Source organism: Cebidichthys violaceus, unplaced genomic scaffold (assembly GCF_023349555.1).
Source record: "Cebidichthys violaceus isolate CVI_PGR_0920_01 unplaced genomic scaffold, fCebVio1.0.p SCAF_11, whole genome shotgun sequence".
NCBI classification, from domain to species: domain Eukaryota; kingdom Metazoa; phylum Chordata; class Actinopteri; order Perciformes; family Stichaeidae; genus Cebidichthys; species Cebidichthys violaceus.
This window is the reverse complement of record NW_027176274.1, coordinates 10,493,794-10,514,847: the sequence shown is the minus strand read 5'-3', so window position 1 is coordinate 10,514,847 and position 21,054 is coordinate 10,493,794. Positions and strand designations below refer to the sequence as shown.

Genomic DNA, 21,054 nt, shown 5'->3' with positions numbered 1-21,054 from the left:
TTTGATTATCAGTTAAGTCTCTATTTTTATCCTAAAAAGCTAGACGTTACCTAGTTGTGAGGATTTGCTGCGTCTCTTCTGTGAAATGATTATCTTTGGGTTTTGACTGTTGGTCAAACAAAACAATTTGAAGATTTCACATTTGGCTTCAGGGAATTGTGATAATTTTTCATTATTTCTGTTGGCTTATAGACTCAACGGAAAAGCGAATCATCAGATGAATGGTGTATAAAAATGATCATCAGGTGCAGCCCTACAGTTATTTATGATTATACTTCTAATGGTAATGAAAAGCCACAGTAGCGTTCAATGTTTAAGCATTTTATTACACTTGACAATTCAAGTCATTCACCTTGAATTGAATCTATAAAACTTACATTGCAGTTTCTACTGACCATCTTCCCTTTGGATTCCTTACATAGAACAGTCTTGATTCAGTGTTGACCTACAGTACAGTGGATGCTACCTGATGCCACAACAGTGAGAAGAGGTGAAGAATCAACGAACAGAAGTGGAGGGACAAGACCTCTGCAGGCAATGTGAGTCAGCTGTGCTCATTTATGCTCCGTTAATTATTGTGAAATGATAATGTACCTAAAAGTCATTCCAAAAGGACAGATTTTTTTGTTGAAATGTAAAAAAATTAGACATAAAACAGCAAACAAGAATACATATTCCTATTCAGATAATACTGAGCTAGGTGCACTTTCCTTGCATAGATTTTTGGCTTTTTTAAGACGTTACAACGCCACAGAAACTGTAATATCCGCCCTTCCTCTGACACATGACACTGAAAAAAACTCTTTGGCTGCATGAAATTATTTTCTTATCAAAAAATAAATATACAGTGTGCAGAAGTATTTAAATATATACAAAACGTACAAAAAAACATTTCATCATCCATACAGTGTAAAAATTCAAAGACATGAACTCAACTGAATCCTGAAAAAAGAAAATCACTGATGTTCTCCAAGTGAACAAGAAAAGACAAAGTTCATCCGAGAAATCAGGTTAAAGCTGTTTGTAAAAATCATTTTAACGTTAAGTCATGAGTAACTTTCACCGTCCATCCAATTTGTCATCCACTGCTTTTTTTCAAAAGGATCAAGCTTGACTTTCCCATCTTTACACTCAGCAGTGTCCTTTCTGATCCGCACTGCGTGGTAACGAGGGACGCTGTCCTCTTGTTTGGAGCGTTTAAAGAATCCACACTGGGAAGGGAGATTTAAAAAAACAAACAAGATGCATTATTAAAAACTGATAAATGTCAGAAATATTCATGCGCACTGTAAACAGCAAGAGGGGAGATGTGCAGCAATGTTGAGCATGCGTTGCGGTTTTTAATTGGACGTTTCAAACAGCCAAGCAGTCACAGCGATGTCAGAAAAAGCACCTGCAGAGCAGAACAATTACCAAAAAAATTAAAATAATAAGCCTGTTGGTAAGAAAATGCAAAGATTTTTTGGGGGAAAAAATTCAGAGACACATATTGTATGAATAGCAGAAACCTTAAGCACTTCATCAATACATTACTTTTTATATTGTTTAATGTAAATGTTAAGGTTTCATCCGCTAACTACATTATGTGTCTGATTGAATATTTCTGCATGAAGTCAGCTGGCTGGAAAGTGAGTTCATTAGTCACTGCAGTAGTCACACTCCATGCTGACAGCTTGTTTTACCCCTGTTCATAAATCAGGCCTCAGCAGAGAGCTTGTCTTTGTCAGACGGCTGAACATGGATCTCTGCCTTCTGATATGCAGCATCGTATTGGTCTTTTGATGGTCTCTTGAAGAAACCACACTGAGGAGGAGCAAGTGATGAAGTGCTTAGAGTGACATGATAGTCAATAGCTGTTATGGCTTCCATCAAAACACCAGAGAAAATGCATTTTTTAGTACTTAGTTTTAATACTTTATCTGGAGAATTCTGTTGATGCTCAAATGTCACCAAAACTAAATATATGCATTATGAACAAAGCATCTGTTTAGGTATTCTATGACATATATATATATTTTATTATAGAGTATAATGTCAATCACTAGTTAATATCCTGTTCTTTATTTCCCAATTAATCACATTGTTTAGTATACTATGTCAAAAAAGAACGGTTACCACAGCCATAATGACGCCTTCAAATAATGATTATTTTGACACAAACTTGGAATCAAAAAGATCCAAAATTCTATTATTTTCAAATCTGTAACCTGCAAATAAAACCCCCAAAACAAAGTGGATAAATTAATTTTCAAGTCCTCTTTGATTAACTCTTGTGTCTTCTGATCTAACATAAGCAGTTCAATGAGGTTTATGTTTATCTCCTATTGTTATCCTGGATTATAAACATGTGTGATATGAAGGTGTAACATCCCTGTATCTCACCTTCCAGAGCAGAAACACCAACAAAGCCAAAATCAAGATGCCTGCAAGAACCGCCACCAGTATGATCCACCAGGGAACTCCACTGTGCTGTGCTACTGCACCTTCAGGTGACACAGACACTGTCACCTGCAATAAAACACCAAGGCGAGGAAAAACCAAGAGACCAGGTGAGTCAGGACCGAGACAAAACGTGAATAAGATGTTGGTAGCTGTTGAGCTGCTTACATCAGTGTGAGGAGTTCTCAGGATCATGTTTTTAGCCTGAGTGTGGAGGACGAGGGAGGCCTTCACAACAATGTGCAAGTTTGAGATAGAGGCGTAATCCTGTGTGAAAACAAAAGCAGCCGCTCAGGTCAGACAGTCGTTCCAGATCACAGATGAGACACATGGAACGCACTGAAAGACAATGTATCACCTCAATAAAGGTTGAGTTCCAGAGACGAGATCTCAGCTCAAGTGATGTACCGTCCAGGCCCTGAAGGGGGCACTTGAGCACCACACATTTGATCTCACTGTCACACATCTGAGGAGGAGAGAGTCCATTACACATCAAAGCGATCTACACCTTTATAAACTGTGATGGGATGACATATTTAGTTCTTTTACTTGTGTTGAACTGCTATCAGTACACTGTAAAAAATACTCATTGATTGACTGAAAATAGTAATAAATGCACAATCACAATTAGTCAAGAGCCCAATAGTCCAAACCTCAAAATTATTAGAAATAAATTGAAATAATTAAAAGGACAAGCAGCCAATCTATTGAAGGAGCTGAAGCCAGGAAATAAAAAAATATTTTTAAATAATTGCCAATTAATTTTCTGTCAATAGACTAATTAGTTAATCGACTAATCATTTCAGCTGTACTTGTATTTACTGTTGGTATAGTATAATTTTTAACACATTGTATCTTAGAAGCTCTTCATATGTTTTCTTTGCAATAAATCTGAATTTGAAAAGTAACTATGGGCATGAAAAGAAAGTACTCAAGCACAAGTACCTCACTTTTATACTTAAAGTGTACTTGAGTAAATGTAACTAGCTACATTTCACGACTGTTTATGAACAAATTTGAATACATCCATACAAAGACTCACCAAAACTTTTTTCTTTTCTGACAGTGACGACATTTTGCCAAAAGTTTTTCTTTCTCCGATTTCACGTTTTGTCCTGGACGCAGAGGCACCCTGAAAGTACATTTGATTCTCATTACTTCAAAGTGGAACCAAGCAGACTTCAGGTCAGTGCTGATTTCACCTTGAGTACATGAAAGTAAAGGTTTAGAAATACTACCTGGATGTGTTTGAGAGAGTTGATTTCAGACTCGGGAGAGCAAAGGATGTCCTCCGGTCCTGCAGCAGTGATCTTCACCAGGTACAGAAGCCATTTACCGTCTTTGTTCCATTTGGGCCACTGAATGTGAAGTGAGGCTTTGACAGAAGACTTCAAAGACTTCCACAAGTTGTTAATCTGAAGGAGAAACCAATATGTTATGATTAGATTATCAGGTTCTATGACAGCAGTGATTTCAAAATCAAAGGTTGGGTGAATAAACTTACTCTGAATGTATAAGTAATCAAACTTCCAATCTCCTCTTCTGTCTTCATGGCACTTTCACCTTTCACAACGCCTCCAAAAGAAACCTGATTAGGGCTGGCTTCTCTGATGAAAACAAGCAAACATATTCATTTACATACTTTTGGAGGCACTTTATCTGTAGTCAAACATTAGTTCCACACACTTACCCACTGACCGACAATGGCAATTCAATGATTACTTTAGCCTTCACTTTAACAGGGGCAATATCTTCTTGCACACTTGCACTGCAAGAAAAAAATACACTGATTTAGTGCAATACTTTTATTCATGTTAATTTAATCCTATCTGAAAATACAGGAAGCAGCAACACTTACGTTTGGAGCTGCAGGTCGATGTCAATCTCTGTGGTGTCGAGAGTCATACCCACAGTGCTCAGGATGATGTAAAATGTAGCCTGGGGGAAAAAAACAAAATATCTCTCACATTTGAAATACAACAGCTATGTGTCAAGATGGACATGTGAAACTAGTCCGTACCTTTGAGTCTCTCTTAAAAGGATTCCCCAGCTCACAGTCTGCTTGAGAGCCGTTCAGATTGGCTGTACAGATGATTGGCTTTTCCAGCTGGGAAACAAAAATCAAAAAACTTGGTAATAACTTTTCCTCGAGCGCTGCCATGAGGTACAACTTTTCACTCATCCAACAATTTATTATCATTTATTATTATTTGTTATTCATGACAAGATACTAAAACATAACACCAAATTAGTGTCAGTTTACCAATGCTAACATAGCATGCTAACATGTCAATATTGTAAATTAAGACTTGAGTGAAACTTGGGTCATATTGATCATATTTGCACTTTCAGGCTCAATCTTGCTTTTTGAGTAGAGACCGATTGAATGCACCTAATGTTACCCGGACAGCAGCTACGTGACCCAAAACAAACGCACCCATGAAGCTACATCATAAACAGGTGCATTCTGGGTGCGGCGAACATGCTAATATGCCCGTGGTGGATCTTCCAGGTGACTTCCACGCGAATTTCACAGAGGTTCACAGAGTGCCGTTCAGACAGGTGAGTACCACAACAAATGTAAGAGCAAGATAGCGTTGTGTACGTATAATGTGCACTACACTACACAGTGTATTAAAACGGTGCATATACGGTGTATGTTTTATTCTGCTGTTGATTCTATAAGGTTATTTCATTAATGCTTGTGTCCAGTGTTTTATAAACTTGTAATTTATTGTCAGTCAGTTGGGTTTAATTGATTGAGTTATGTCATCTTTTCTGGATAATTCTAGTGAGGCTACACTAAGTTAAGAGGTTGTTCAGCTTATTATAATTGATAAGGCTGCAAAGTGTCATCAATAGAAAAGTAATATTCTGTTGGTTTGGAGATAAGGACTCTGTAATGTGATGACATATTGCACATTTTGTAGCCTTTTTGTGTTCTTTAATTTAAATTTTACTTCTATTAAAGTTCATTCTTATTTGACTTGCTTTTGAGTAAAATGTCTTTTCAGCAGCAGTGCTATAACTTGGGTAAAATGTTCTAGTCTCCCTCCACCCCCGGTCTTGTTTACCGTTTTCTGATGTGAGCGCACTCCAGAGTAAGACAGCGTGTCTGGGAACGTCCCCACCAGCTTTGCCTCGTATGCATCATCTTCATTCATGTTGTTGACTGTCACACGCAGAGCCAAGTCCTTCCTCTCGTAATTCAGATGGAACGCAGGGACGTTGTTATTGCTGCAAATACACAAACATTACCACTCACCTCAGCTGGATTTTTATGGGAAAAAAACACCTTTATGGTATATAATATATAGTTGTGTTTTCATATATTAAAATTGGCTTATCAAGCTGTTATGGTGGACATTTTACCAGCAGACACTGAGCAACAAACATGTAACTAGAGCAGCATTACAGTCATTTTTCTGGTGAATGTAACATCAGAGAATTTCTAGATGACATTCTACTCACATGGGCAGTGGGGAGTACACGTCTAGGTTGCTTTGTTTGTAGTATAATTTGTAGTCCATCTTCAGGTTACTCCGGCAAATATGATCACTTCCACATCCCTCTTTTACAAAGTTGACCTACAGCAACAACAAATCGCAACAAAACCATGTAAAAACTTTGCTCCGTTGTGAACCTTTTTGTCATTAACTTAATAATAAATGTTGTGGTCCGAATGTTTACCTCAATGACGTCTCTGTTTGGCTGAGAGGAGTCTAATATGGGCATGAGTTGAGAGAGGCCGTTCCTCGTCTTCTGTCGTTTAGTACCCACAATTCCTGCAGACACCTCGATGGGGATGCTGCGCATCTTGTCCTTAATGTTGTCCTGTGCAAATCAGACACAGCCACCATAGTACAGCGCATACTATTTAGCTCTACATGGGTTCTATTGTACAGGAAAATCTTTCTCTGTTTATACTTTCCAAAAATCAATCCTTTGCTGTAGCATTTTAGGAAATACTAACTGTAGTCTGTATCACTACTGGCTCCTGATTGGCTCTCCTCATTTTTTTTTTCCTTTGTTAGAATTGTTAAATATATAATTTGTTTGTTTCTGTGGCTTTTATTGTCATTGCATACATGCAGAAACAGAGTTGCTTTCAATATTGATTAATTGATTAATACTTTGGTCTATAAGTGTCAGAAAATAAGGCAACATCTTTTTATTTTCTAAAGCATTATATCACCCAATCAAAAGCTGAAATATATTTAATGTACTACCACATAAGATAAAAAGCAGCAAATCCTCACAATTGAGAAGCTCTAATCAGATAATGTTTAACTTGAAAAATGTCTGAGACGATTAATTGATTGTCAAATATAGTGGACGATTCATTTTCTGATGATCAACTGATTGATTAATCAACTTGTTAATATGTGTAGGATTGGTTTTAAGAAGCTAAGAAAGTAAGCTTGCAACTTCAAAAGCAATTTTTTCTGTGACATAAAATTTATTGACACATAGTATGTGGTGTGCTCAGATGTGTTGCCACAAAAATACCTAAATATACCTCTCTGTTTTACTAGCAGCAACATATTTTGAAAGCAGTACTTGCTGAGCTTAACAAGTGCAGACTAACTCCAACTGTTCCTAACTGTTGCTCTCTGAGTAGAATTTATCCTACGAATGTGATTTAAGTATGCGGGAGATTTGTCTCACTTTTAGTTTGGCTGTAATCTTGATGCATGACTTCTGGTTTTGGCCGCGGAGGTCCAAGGTGCCATTTAACTGGTAGTCTGTTTCAGTGCGGGAGTTGTTGAGGAACATCACTCTGGAGGGCAAACCATGTTTCCTGCGATCTCCGTCCGCCTCGACACAGTAGCTGATAGCTGCAGTGAAGAGGGAAGCATTCAAAATGAACTGAACAATTTAAAAATTTTTTGTAAAAGAAGGTTTTTTTTGCATCCCACTTACTTAGTCTGGGGTTGTAAGATGCAGTGTTTGCTCTCCAGGTGAAGCACACGTCCACCGTGAAGCTAAGAACAGGACATGGATTTGTTTTTAACAATGACAGAGGACGCTTTCACTATGAGGTCTGTTGAAATGTAAGAATATTAGAGCACCTACCAAATACTGTTACCACAGGTTTTGATTGTAAGGTCAATTTCCTGTGGAGATATTTTAACATCTCTCCTGATGCTAATGACTGGCCGTGCCCTGAAATAAAGGTTGTTAAAAGAAGTTGTGGTACAAATCATCAGTGTTTAAATTGACTTAATAATGGATGATAATTACCTGTAGATCAGGGCTGTGTCCGACAGAGAGCCCACAGCCACATCTGGATAAGAGTTACTGTCCAAGTCCATGTTCCCTGCTAGAGAATATCCAAAGAGTTGCATGTTGTGTTCTTTTCCTGAAAGGATCTGTAACAACGGAGGACAAATTTAAGAAAGAATTAGGCCTTAAAAAAACGTGGTCAGCTAATTTTTAAAATAACACAACATTGAAGGGTTATATTTAGTATCAGGAGCCAAAATGACTTTGAGACTTTTGACAGCAAGTACTTCAATAACTCCGGGTTCCAGAGCAAAACTATGTATCAATACTAATGAAATGGTTAATGGATCATCACAGGGGAAAGCTTTGTTGTGAGTCCCTGTCCACAGGAAGGTCCAGACAAATCAATGTCTTAAATATGCAATAGTTTCAGAGCTTAAACCAGCAGTAACTGATGTTTTGGCCACATGGGGGCAGCAGAAATATGCTTTGAACGCAACACTGAAAAATTATCAGCTTTCAAACCCTAGTGATTTAGTATCCCTATGTGAACCTTTGTTAATATGAAAATATAGAGAACAGCCACAAAGCTCCACAAAGCCGACCTGTGCAGGGCTGGTTTTGATTCCTTGTGCAGAGCCATGATAAATGTAGACTTTTCCTGCACCGCCGTCATCATAAGGAGCTCCAATGGCAATGTCTGCATGAGAAAGAAACCAGTTTATGTGACAGAGACTGATAGAGAGACATAAATAAGCTACAAAATGGCCGCTAAATTACCTTCAAATGAGTCTTGATTGATGTCTCCAATGTTTTCCACTGCCAGTCCAAACATGGAGTCTTTGGTCCCATTTAGACGAACAGGTGTGATTCTGTCCCACCTTCCTGCCTGGTTGATGTAGACGTAAACAGCTCCTCCAACGTCTCTGTCCTTCATGTAGAACTGAGGGGCTCCGACAACTATGTCTTGCCATCTGAAGCACAGAAGGGAGGTAATAATGGACAAGTATCATACAGAATATGAAAAAAATCAAGAACTGATTGAATATATACATTACAAGCAAATAAGATACCACTATAATAAAGTAACCTTAAAGTAAGTCAGGTCCTTTCCTAAAATCTCACAATTGTACAGAAGTTTCTCTGATAACATTACTTATCTGTATCCGCAGAATAGAGACGATGAAAAGTTCCCTACCCATCACCGTTCAAGTCAACCACAGCCACGTCGTAGCCAAACGAGGACGCGAGTCCTGGCCCGTGCAGAGTGTGCTCCACCAAAAGTTTGGAGGAGGTTTGGCTCTCTTTCTTCAGCAGGACCACAGCTCCACTGTGATTGGCTCTGGGTGCTCCAGCCACCACCGTCAGGCCACGACTCCTGGTGATGCTGTGTCCCGAATCGAGGGAGAATCCTTAGTGTGAGAGATGTTGTAGGACACAAACATCTTATTTTACACTGAAGAAAAGTTAGAGTTTCACCCCCTTTTGTCCCCTAATTTGGAATAGTGAGGTAAAGACAACCACATGTCTCAGTGCAGCACTTTCTTTTCACCTACCTGCCAGTGAGGAGTTCAGACGGGCGGCAGTCAGATTAATAATGTAATTCTACCTATATGCAGTTGCCCTGATGAACCACTTGGAGTCACTAGTGCAGCATCAACGACAATATGTCTGTCACTGAAAATGATGTTTACTGCAGCGGTTCCAAAACTTTTTCTGTCATGTCCGTCTTTACCAGCCGGAAATGTAATCAACTGGTAACAATATTGTGGAAATTTTTGTTTTAACAAAGGGAGTGAAGATTCATTTAAAAGATATAATCAAGAACCTGAGCTGCATGTTTGCTTCAAGCATGTCATTAGTTTCAGATGTGAAGATTAGAAATATAATTTTGCCCTAAACTGCCATGGTATATTCTTCTACTGGCGTGAATTTTAAATCGGTAGGAAAAAAATTAGAAATGCACCTCAATAGGCATTTCCAACAAAAACTGTACATTATAAAGTTTTTAAAGGTAGAATTCATGGCAGAGCTGTTGTGTTGAATTCAACTCCAAATGTCCCCTCTGGTCATCTGTCTTCAGCAGTAAAATACCAAAGATTTTCACACAATAATGAACACTAATGTTGAGGCAAAGCTAGAAAATGCTTCAGTAAAACAATTCTCATGCCAAATTTGTACAATACAGAGGAAGTAACCACAGTGCATCGATGAACCAACAGGATACAAGTTACCTACAAATATAGTTCTGTTTTGTTCATAGAAACCCACCGAGGTAGCTGTTTGCAGGTACAGGCACAAGCTCTGGGCTCAAAACATGTTCATCTCCAACTTCATACGGGCCGTCATCATACACTCCCATCTCTATCAGAGTGTTGTTCTTTTGCTCCACTCGAACTATGCCTGCAGAAATGTTTATTTCATAATTAAAAAACACAAAAATTCCATTTCTTATTTAACAGAATCTGAATCTTTATTCTCTCAGTAAATGGTGTGAATCACTGTGTGTGTGTGTGTGTGTGTGTGTGTGTGTGTGTGTGTGTGTGTGTGTGGGTGTGTGGGTGTGTGGGTGTGTGGTTAGTTAATGACCTTTCCAGTTGTAAGCTCCTGGTGCTCCAAACACCACGTAATGGTAGTCCTTGGTGAAAGTGGCAGCCACACCCTGCTGGCAAGATCCAAACATCTCATGGCCTCGGGATCTGCCCTTACAGAAGTTCCAGTTGCCTCCATCCTCATCAGACAACGGGTCGATGGTCAGGTCCTGACTCAGGACGAAACAGCGCCCAGTGATGTCTCGGTACTCCAGAGGCGTGTTCACAAACAAGCGCCTCTGATAGCGATGAGCACAGGTCTAAAATTGCAAAACACAGTTGAGTTTAAGTTCATACCTTTTATAGCCCATAAGACCACAGTAGGCCTGAATGTTGATGGGAACGTTGGTTCACATGCTCAGTTAGACTCACCACAATCTTTCCCCCAGGTCCCTGGCTCTGAACCGTCACCCCCATCCACTGATTCTCCTTGTTCTCGACACGCACATCCTCTTTCATAGTTTAGTAACACAAGACAAAAATGTAAGCATTTATATTCATATATTCATACATTTGGAAACTGTACTGTATATGCAGACAGACAGACAGACAGACAACTCACCTTCACTATCAAATTCAATACGCTCACAATCGTTGGACTGAGTGATTTCACATTTATAAAGGCCTCCTGTGATGTTGGCTGTCTGTTTTCCCAAAGCTCTGGCTCTGGGTGCTCCAATCAATAGCCTGAAGAAGAAAAAATTTTTTTTTATCAAACTATTATTTTCTGAAGCAAACCAAGATGTATTGATATGTACTGAGAAGGTTTTTCTGAGGTAACTGTCTGCTACACCTTCAGTAAAGTAATTTTCTACTTTTCTAAGCTCCAGGGCAGCAGCTTGTTGAATTTAGCTACAAGATCGACAATGGCAGTGACAGAAATGGCATTTCCTGCCTATAAAAATGTGCAACATGTCGTCTGGCTGTTATCTTGAAAAGCTCATGTTGTTGCTGCTGTTGGCAGGGCGAGTGGTTTCTTAATTTCTCCATCCGACTGTCAAAGTTGTCAAAAACTGTCAAGAAGTAGAAGAACTATGAAAAACAGCCAATTGACAATACAAGCTTGTTTCAGATTAACAAGTTACATGTCGCTTAGCTGCAAGTATCTCTATAATTTTCAGTATCAACCAGAATGAAGAACAGTAGGGCCTAATAGTTAAGGTCATACCCCCTACTCCTATCTCTCTGATTCCTGTCTGTAATCAAGCCACTAACAGTTGGTTAACAGGATTAACTGTGTGTCCCAAATTCATACTACATACTAATACTAAGCAGATTTTTGGTTTAGTAGTATTAGTGTTCACTCTGTAAATATGAGGTATACTCAAACCAGACAGAAGGAAGACTAAATCTGTAAGTTTAACTTGCATACAGGCAGTTTGATGGACGCTGCATGTTGCCCACATTGTGTCACTTCCAGTTAGTATAAAATGTTGATCTTTCTTTTTTTTATACAAAATGTTAAAACATTAATTAAGTCTGTAGAATGAATTTGGGATAAAGCGCAACAACAAGCGTCTACAGCCACACTAGTGTCTCTGGGCAGCTAAATGCCAACATCAACAGGCTCATGAAGATAATGCTAACAGGCTCACCTTTAGCAGGTATTATGTTTACCATATTCCCCATTCTATGTTAGTCTGTTAGCATGCCACCCAGCATAATGTCTTGAAACAAAAGTATGTTTTAAGAAGAGATTTAAAAGAGGATTCTGACTCAAGCAGGTCCTTTCAAAGCCTGTAAATGCTCTATTCCCTCTGGTACGATTAGTTAATAATAGTAAATATTAATGGACATAAAGCTGTTTCTATATATTCCTTGGTTAATGCACATATTTTGCAGGAAGGATGATTTAAAAAAATGTAAAATGGTTGTGTACAAAAAGCTGTTGTAGTTTATAAGAAACAAAACTTCTGAATGGGACAGTAGACAACTGTCCTGACAAGAAGCAGTGAAGCAGACAATTTGGAGCATGTTCACATCAACCATAGTTCATTGACGACAACTTCTTCGCTAAACCCACATCATCATGCAGCCTCAGCAAGCATGCAGAAGCAATGTGTTTCTAGTTGGGTGACTGCAGCAACTGGAACAATTTACTTATGAACTTCTCTTTTACACAGTAATTCAAGAACAAAGATATCTCTCTTTTAAATTAAGTAAAGTCACAATATTTGTGAATTTGTACTTTTGAATGAAATATCATCAATGCCTCGGGACATGACTCACTCAACAACACGATAATCTAATTTGGTTGCAGCAGGCATAGTTTTTTATTTCTCTTTGTGAACTATCACATGCCTTTACTTCATTGGACACCTGAAAAGTGTTGAGTTCATCGTGCATACTGAGAAAACAACAGAAAAAAATCTCTCATAGAATAAAAGTCCACTTGTTGATGAAATCATCTCATATTAGACAACATTTATGTTTTCACAATTTGGTTCATAGTTAAGTACTTAACCTTTCATTTTCCATGACATCTTGTTGTTTATCTTGTCAGCAGTTAGCCATTAGCTAATCCCCATAACTGTTTTTTCTTGTACACGGTTCACATGATAATGGAGACATGTTTGCCACTCGGTTTTCTTAGTAACTGTTTAAACAATTGGGTCCTTAATTTCAGTCGAACAAACAAAAGCAGGCATCCCACTTCTAGCTGGCAACCACCAATTTTTGTCGGCTGAAATGACGACTGTCTCTGTCAGACTTATCAGCCGTAGCTAGCTAGCTAATTAAGCTAACGCAATTTAGCTCTGTGAGTTGGTTAAAAACTTTTTTTTAATCTTTTCAACTGACACTGTTTTAAATAAATAAGACAGTAATGGGCCAAACTTGCATAGCTGCTTTATTATCATTCATATCAATTGAAGAGACTTTGTGTCATGGCTATCTAACAACTCAACAAGATCTAAACCGTAACACACAATTTAGAAATGACCTGAAAGACTTCAATGACTCGCAATGTTCTTATGAAGACTTGACTCGGGTTTGGTTTGGACTTGCGTCAAAAGACTTAAAAATGTTCAGTCACTAATGACTGGTTAGCCCAAATACATTTTTGAACCCAGAACAAAAACTGCATGATAAGGCTAAGATTTTTCACACTAAACTATAGTATAATTACTGTAATAAGATTGTCAAAACTACCGAAATAAGACTTTTTTTCTTTGTTTGAAATTTCATTTGCCGTGAAGGGAGAAATATTGCAAATAGCATACGTCACAGTTATTAGCTGCACTATCACGTGTGAGCTAGGCTGGTCAGCTCAGTGTAGGAATTTTGTCAAAGGACTGAGAGGAAATCCTCTCCACCCTTTTCTCCTCCCTGTGACTCTGCAGTTCCCTCAGTAACCTATTGATCCTTGGGACGGCCCCGTGGCTCCTCATTTCTTAAACAAGGACTCGTGTGACTGAGGAGGACTGATGTGAGACTGAAGACCAAATCCTCTCCTCAAACAAAACCCAGTGAAATGCAAATACAAACAAGAGCCTTTACAAAGTCGGCTTCAGTTTGACACTTCAGCTTCTGAGTGACAGTAGTTTAGCTCTATAAGAACTGCAGAACATGAAAAACATTGACAACGTTGTTATTTTATATGAGACAAACCGAATAATATTTTCCAACACAACACCACTGCAATCTACTGCCTCAGAAATTACCTCAGAGTTGAACCATTAAATTATATTTGATTGCTTTAGATTTAAAGCAACAATTGATTTGTCTATCAATTAGTGAAATTAATCAGCAATTATTTCTATAATCAATACATAATTTTCGTCTTTTCAAGCAAAAAGGGCAAACATTTGCTGGCTCCAGTCAAGATTTGATGCTTTTCTTTGTCATATATGGTAGCAAACAGAATATATTTTGTCAAATTCAACAAGCTATAGAAATAAGTCACCTGTGACTGTGGGGAATTTCGTAGAGGATTGTACAAATTTCTGACATCTAATAATCAGCAGATTTTATGAAAGTAATTGTTAATTAGAACCATATTTAGATTTCTCAGGCGGCCCCCTCTTTGTCAATTAATCGATTGTTTTGGTCGACTAAGACTTCATTAGGTAGTAACTAATTTCTTTATGCTTTTTCATGCTGAGTGACTTATTTCCAAGAAACTTGAGAGCACATCTCTGGTAAACACAAGATTTAAAGTGGTGCTTTTGTGTGATTCGATGTGGAGAAACTCAGTTTTACAGATCTGTTGATTAAACCAACTAATCATGTGAGTCGACTAAAAATCTCTTGGGTCGAGGACAGCCCTGTAGATTTCACAGGTGTTTATGCAGAACAACACCAGATTTATGAAGAGACCGTAACAACACCTCCAACTCAGCAGCACAGCTACTCTGGAAAGTGACAGCTGTAGAATTTAGCAAGTAGCTGACGGGTAACATTGACATTTACATGCAACACGCCCGATAGCAGACACAGGTTTTTCAGTTTGAAAAAAAGACTAGATTTCTGTATTTCATTTTACTTTCTGCAGCAGAAATGAATGCATTGTTTCTGATTATAATATAAACTATAAAACTGCAGGCTGTATTCTTTACTCTACAACTACTACAGAGCCTGAACCCAGTAACAGCCAGGCTACAGCGTGAAGCCACGTCCCATCATGCAGCATGTCTTTCAGTGCAGCGTAAATGGAAATACACAGTGACTGGTGTGGGTTTACAGAGTGAGCTCACTGGTTTTGTTAACAGATGTGGTCCAGTGCTTCCACAGCTGTGCACTCAAAGCCACAAGAACTGCTGCAGCTGTTCTAACTGTTTCAGTTTACACACACACACACACACACACACACACACACACGTTGATTGGTGCTGACCTGTGATTGGCTGGGTACACATCACAGAATAAATCATGAATATTCACTACAGATACAGACCAACTTTAAGTAAAGAATCAAGTTTAAAACAAAGACTAAGTCGCCTATTTTAACTGTTTACTAACCGTATTTTAAGCAACACAATCACTCTTGAACGTCAGTGGGAAGTTTGACTGGAATGTCTCGACTGATGGTTCACTGATAAGTTTAATCTATCAGGTTACATGTGCACAGATGGCCGTGTATGTCCAGTCAAATGTCCGTTTTCTCTGGTTTCATTCAGAGGATGTTATATCCACATCATTAACCCAACACATTATTCATGGAGGGGGCATCCAATTGCTCCTTTGCACAATGCCGCGTTTTTGTTCCGTCTCATGTTGAAACATGGATCTCCTTGTTTCTTCCACTCATCACAGACCAGTGAGAGGCGTAATAGCACCATAAACACCGTGAGAAGCCAAGTTTTGCTTTTCAATGAACCCATTAGAGGAACAACATAGACAGAGTGGCACACGTGGTTGAAAGCAATATGAGTTTAAAATCACTGTAATCTCAAAAAAAAAAAAAAATGCAATTTAAATGCAGTAAAGTGGGGCAGGTTTTGGCTTTTAGCTCTGAAGGGATTAAAGGCCAGTTGGGGTTTCACATTAGAGGAATTTAATCGATCTACTAGTCACACATGTTGCTCACCAAACATATTCAGTGTTTAGAAAAGACTTCTCTCTTCACACATAATGTATTATTATCACATTAATATACGCAGTGACAGCCGGTAGAGTAGAGTTTTACAGCTGCTAGTGATCATCAGAAACATTTTCGTATTAAGCACAAAAGAGACAGATGCAGATGTGTGTGATGCATTGCTGGCTACAATGTGCCTCACAGCTTTGAGTTAGACGGGGCTGTTCATTACCTACTTCTGTGTGCTCTACTGAGCTTTCACTTGACTCGGCTGGCTGAAAATCTCAGGGTCACATGAGGATTTGGAGCTGAGGTGGGGGAGTCGCTGTCGGTTACAATAACGTGCAGCGTTTTCATACCGTAACACAGACTCAATGTGTTTTCAACCAGGATGTGAGAGGACAACAATGCGGACAATGAGAACTAGGGCTGCAACTAATGATTGACTTCATTATTTATGTATTTTGTTGTTACGCAATTAACTGTCAGTAGAGCTCAAACGATTAGTCAGAAATGTTGCTCAGACAACAAGAACATTTGTCACCTTGGGCTTCAGGAAATTCTGGAATCATTTTTTACACAATTTTTGGAAATTTTTTGGTTGGTTGAAGCTCTTGTTGCCTATAAAATATCATAGAACAGTGACCATTTTCAAGTTCCCAGAAACAGGTGACGTCTTAAGAAGTCAATCTCAATTTTATACTGATGCCTCTATATGAGTTAACAAGACCATCAGCAGGACGATTGGCTATATCTGTATAGTTATTGTTAATGATATGAAATCATGCAGGTTCACCAGAAACTCCTTCAGCTTCAGAGTTTCGCCTCACTGCTACGTCGGTCCCCGCTGGGAGCCAACACCATGCTGCTGGAGGCCTAAGCCGTATTGCTGGGCCTGCAGGAGAGAAGAGAGGCGCAGGAAAACCAGAACCAGAACTGAACAGGGCCGACTGTCAGACCCTGCTGCAGTAAAAATAGAGGTTTTCTAAAGGGAATCTGATGCTCGGAAGCACCACCACTTTTGTCCACAGGGACTGCCAAATTCAACACAAAATGAAAGGTCCTTGTAGCAGCTTTAAGCTAACTTAAGCATATGCCAAAAATTGCAAACCTATGTAAGGATGCTGTTTGTTTCAGTTCTTGAGAAGCAGCTTTTTTTATGTTGGCAGATTTTGTGTAGTATGATTGCTAAAACTGGAGCAGCTTCCTCATAGATCCTCATGTAAGCGAGGTGAATCTTCACTCTCCTCTTACTTTTACTGGCTGAAAACCAAATATCAGGCTAGTGTTACATTTCAAGCCTCTGTTTGTCCAACAAATATGACTTTCTCTTTACACTTGGCAACTCTGACAAATGTATAAGTGCCTATTTTCAGGATGCAGACATTGCACGGAAGAATCCTTGGAAAAAAAAAAAAGAAAAAAAAAAGAAGAAAGAAATGACAGCTTTGAACTTTCTTGACCAGTTCACTCATTACACCACGAGCTGCCTTTGCACATTAGTCAAAACACTTGTAAGATAAAATTCCACAAGTTAAGCCTGATCTATGTGATAACCCTCCATGTCCTGTTATCAGAGCTCCTTATCCATGCTCTCTGTTTCTCAACATGCTGCTGCAGGACCCTGTGCCTGCTGCATGCAGCCCAATGCCCCCCCCCCCATCTCCTCACTTCACCCCCGTTACACTTGTGTGGCAGGTTGATCGGGATCACTATACACTGGTGTCTTTTCTGCTCCCTCAGGGCTGATCAAAGGAAACTATTTACATGTTTTTGGCACAATTACAAAACGTGGGCCCTGAATAATTTGTGCATGAATGATAAATGTGCTTCCTTCCTTCTTAGTACTTCCTTCTTAGTACTTTTCTTAAAACACACTTTAGGTAAAACTTGTGTGGGAATACAACAGCTTAGTCCTTACTGTTTTACAGAGAACCCCAACAAACACCACTCATTAGTGGGAAATTACAGATATTAACAAAAACAAATCTAAATGTAACACTTACACTGAATACATCTATCTTGGGCTAAAACATTAATAATTAATCTATAAATAATTTCTTCTTCTATTTATTAGTGAACAAAGCATCAGAAACTGGTTAAAAATTGCTTGTTTGTTCTCACAAACAGTCCAAAGATGTTCAATTTACAATCTTATCAAAATTAGAAAAAGCAGCAAATTCTCACATGCTGTCCAGAGAACCACCTCTTTGAGAACAGTTGCAACATTACAGCTCTCCTCTCAGTTTGACCTTACAGGCACATTTGCATCACAGTTGTAACCATTGTGCATTCACTTGTTGTCTTTAGACTCCTTACCATTTTATATTCAAAGCTCCACGGGGAGACTGCTATTGAAAATTAGAACAAAAACACGAGAGGAAACACTGTGGGCTTTAGTAGAAAATCACTACAGTATTATTATAGGTTGTTGCAGCAAATCAATGTGTCTTGAAAAGGCAGAATCCCTAATACATAATGTGCTTCCTGCACAGAAAAACTTATTTAGACAATGAAATTAGAATGAGGATGAAGAGTTAAGATTGACTTCTGTCAGTAATTTACAGGAATCTTACGCGTCAGGTGCACGTTTAAACTACAATCAGAGGCGGATGAAAGCCAATAGAGCAGTAAAGGTGTACAGTGAAAGAACACCACTCACATTCTTTTATCCGGGTTGAGTTGCCGGTGCATGGCGAGGGAAAACCCGAACAGACTCCCCGGCTCTCCGTCCTTCCTGATGACATGACTGGTGTCAAGGTTGAACGCGAGCACCAAAGTTGGCTCCAGAAAGTGAGAATAAAATAAAAGTGCAGCATAAACAGCAGCGGGTCTTCCCCGCTGCAGCAGCAGCAGCAGCAGCATTGCAGCGCTGTCCAGGTGAGTGCAGTAGTCCAAAGTTGTAGAGCCGCTGACCCCGCTGCTCCTCTCCGCTCTGCCCGGTCTCTATTAACTGAAGGCTGGTTGTTCCCCCGCCGGACTCTGCGCTCCCGCTCCACAGCGCTCCCTTCGGTCACCAGCGAACAGTACCGATGAGGGAAGTAAAGGAGCAGTCGGGATTTTTGATCATATATATTTGAGCCATGTTGACATAAAACCAGTGATAATAGCAAAAAGATGATTAATATATAATGCATTTATGTGCCTTTATACACTGTATGCACTGTTGGGCCCTACATTCTATCATTGTATCTTTACGCTAATATAATCTGGATTTTAATGTGTTTGTTTGTTGTGATTTTATGAGTAATGTTTGCAAACCAGCTTGCTTCAAATTGGCCTTTTTCAACAGAATATTTTGACTTGAGCATGAAACGCTCAGGTGTTAATAAATAATATTAACAATGAGCCAGCATGTACATTACCAGGAGCCTGAAACTGAAGCAGCTAAATATAATTCAGGCATCATTAATCTTTTCATTTAGACCTGTGCGTTGTTGTCTGGCATGTCAAAATCTCTTCTGGTGAAAAAAAGGGCCTATATACAAATAAGGTATTTTTGAATTAAGCTGAACTAAATTGTTTGAGGCAACAGTTATGAAATGTATCATAATTTCCATATAATCAGTTGTACCACATGTTAAAATTTGAAAATTAGTATGTCACATACAGAATAACATTTCTACTCAGACAACCATTCAACAGCCCAGACTTTTCGCAGCTTTGCTTCATAGCTCATCCTCATTCACTGCTGTTAGTTCATATGTGAAATACAATATATCTATTTGACTAGTTAATTTTGGCTCACGTATGAAAGGAGTTAAAATTCCTACTGCTTCCTAATTGCTCTCTAAATTCCAGAGTTGTTGATCATTTTCAGACCTAAAAATTGTGTCAGAGATGTTTGAGAAACACTAAAATAGCTTTTGACAAAATTAATATCAAAATCTAATCTTATCTACATTTATATCATATATTACAATTTAAATTCATGGCCAATTTTATAATTTTCCTTATTATTAAGGAGTTATTAAATAGTAATGCCATTAGAACCAAATTATGAAATTTGTATTTTAACATTGAGTAGCTTATGTTTCTATATACATAAGGGCACTTTTCTGGCATACAGTATGGCTGTTATATAAAATAAGACAAATAACAGCCAAGGCCACACTAATTAGGTTGTTTTGCTATTTCAGTTGGTTGAACGCAGATAAACAGCAAGTGTTTCACTCAGCTGGACAAATAAACCTCCCAGATTCAGCCAGACAAGCTGCTGAAGGTCACTAAAAGGCTGAACTATCTTTGGAGGGGTTGGAATTTCAGTCAATGTCATGATTTATTGGGAAAACCCTGATTTTCCCAATAAATCACTGTGTGACTACTTGAACATAGAAAATATACTCTGATTTGGGGGTTGATCATCCATTCATGAATTAATAAAATATTAACGCACGCCCTCATCAACAACACCTGCTAACCTGACCATGTTCATAAATAATTAATAACTGTACAGAAAAAGGTTTTGTGGTTCTGTGTTCATGAAACACATGAGAGATCTTCAGGACATCCCAACACTGATTTCATTTTTAAAGCGTTTTATGATCTTTAAGAAATGCTTTCACAAACACCTCCACAAACTCTCCTTAAGGATCATCCCCATAGTTACTGAAAAGCTGGCAAAAGGTTTGAGTATTCCACCCACCAGCAGCAGTGATATGAGCCAGCCAAACCTGCAGGAAACATAAAACAGCTTCATTGTATCGCCTCCTCACTTTTATCACTGTATCGGCCCGTGTTTGATGCTGGTGTGAAGTTTGAATCAGCCTGGCTGACAATGCCTCAGCAGAGCACAACACAATGTGGGCATTGTTGAAGTTAGAAAGCATGTGTGTGTGTGTGTGTGTGTGTGTGTGTGTGTGTGTGTGTGTGTGTGTTGGCAGGCAGGCAGGCAGGCAGGCAGGCAGGCAGTGGCTGAGGGGGGTGGTGGTCTTAACCACATTCCTAATTGCAGCAAATGACTTGGGAGGTTCTGGTGTGAGATATGTGAATGGCATCTCTGTTGCTGTGGGTTTGGTAACGGATGCATCAGATGCATCATCACAAGCCTCTTCACTGATGTAACCAGCCCATTGACCTTCTTCTACAGGCTCCTCACTGAGGAAAGATAATTCTTTCATTGATAAGGATACGCCCCCTCATTCATACAAACAAGCTTCCCCGTCTCTGTCGAGGACAACGGTCTCAACTTTAAACACAATTGTTGCTTTCTATACTAAAGCATCCCATTTCACTTGACTGTTCACTATTATTAAATAAATGATATCCCTCATTCTAATT

The 21,054-nt window shown here is 38.9% G+C and overlaps 1 protein-coding gene across 3 annotated transcripts; it reads right to left on the bottom strand.

Annotated features, from left to right (window-relative positions):
* Window positions 1-305: 305 nt before the first annotated feature.
* On the bottom strand, window positions 306-18,699 carry itga6a (integrin, alpha 6a). 3 transcript variants are annotated; one of them, XM_068704471.1, is made up of 26 exons: window positions 18,437-18,699; window positions 10,819-10,943; window positions 10,629-10,708; window positions 10,255-10,516; window positions 9,937-10,068; window positions 8,864-9,077; window positions 8,446-8,639; window positions 8,271-8,365; window positions 7,684-7,811; window positions 7,516-7,605; window positions 7,363-7,424; window positions 7,108-7,277; window positions 6,130-6,273; window positions 5,911-6,026; window positions 5,514-5,676; window positions 4,460-4,546; window positions 4,298-4,377; window positions 4,130-4,207; window positions 3,944-4,046; window positions 3,678-3,854; window positions 3,482-3,571; window positions 2,798-2,905; window positions 2,608-2,706; window positions 2,383-2,508; window positions 1,683-1,803; window positions 1,126-1,211 (listed from the first exon to the last, which is right to left on the bottom strand). In XM_068704471.1, exons 1-25 carry the CDS (start codon window positions 18,637-18,639, stop codon window positions 1,696-1,698), a joined length of 3,234 nt encoding a protein of 1,077 aa, XP_068560572.1. In that variant the 5' UTR covers window positions 18,640-18,699; the 3' UTR covers window positions 1,126-1,211; window positions 1,683-1,695. The 3 variants fall into 3 exon arrangements, with proteins under 3 accessions (XP_068560563.1, XP_068560579.1, XP_068560572.1); XM_068704462.1 differs by lacking the exon at window positions 1,683-1,803 and having other exon boundaries at window positions 306-1,211; XM_068704478.1 differs by lacking the exons at window positions 1,683-1,803; window positions 18,437-18,699 and adding an exon at window positions 11,050-11,104 and having other exon boundaries at window positions 306-1,211.
* Between the last annotated feature and the right edge of the window lie 2,355 nt (window positions 18,700-21,054).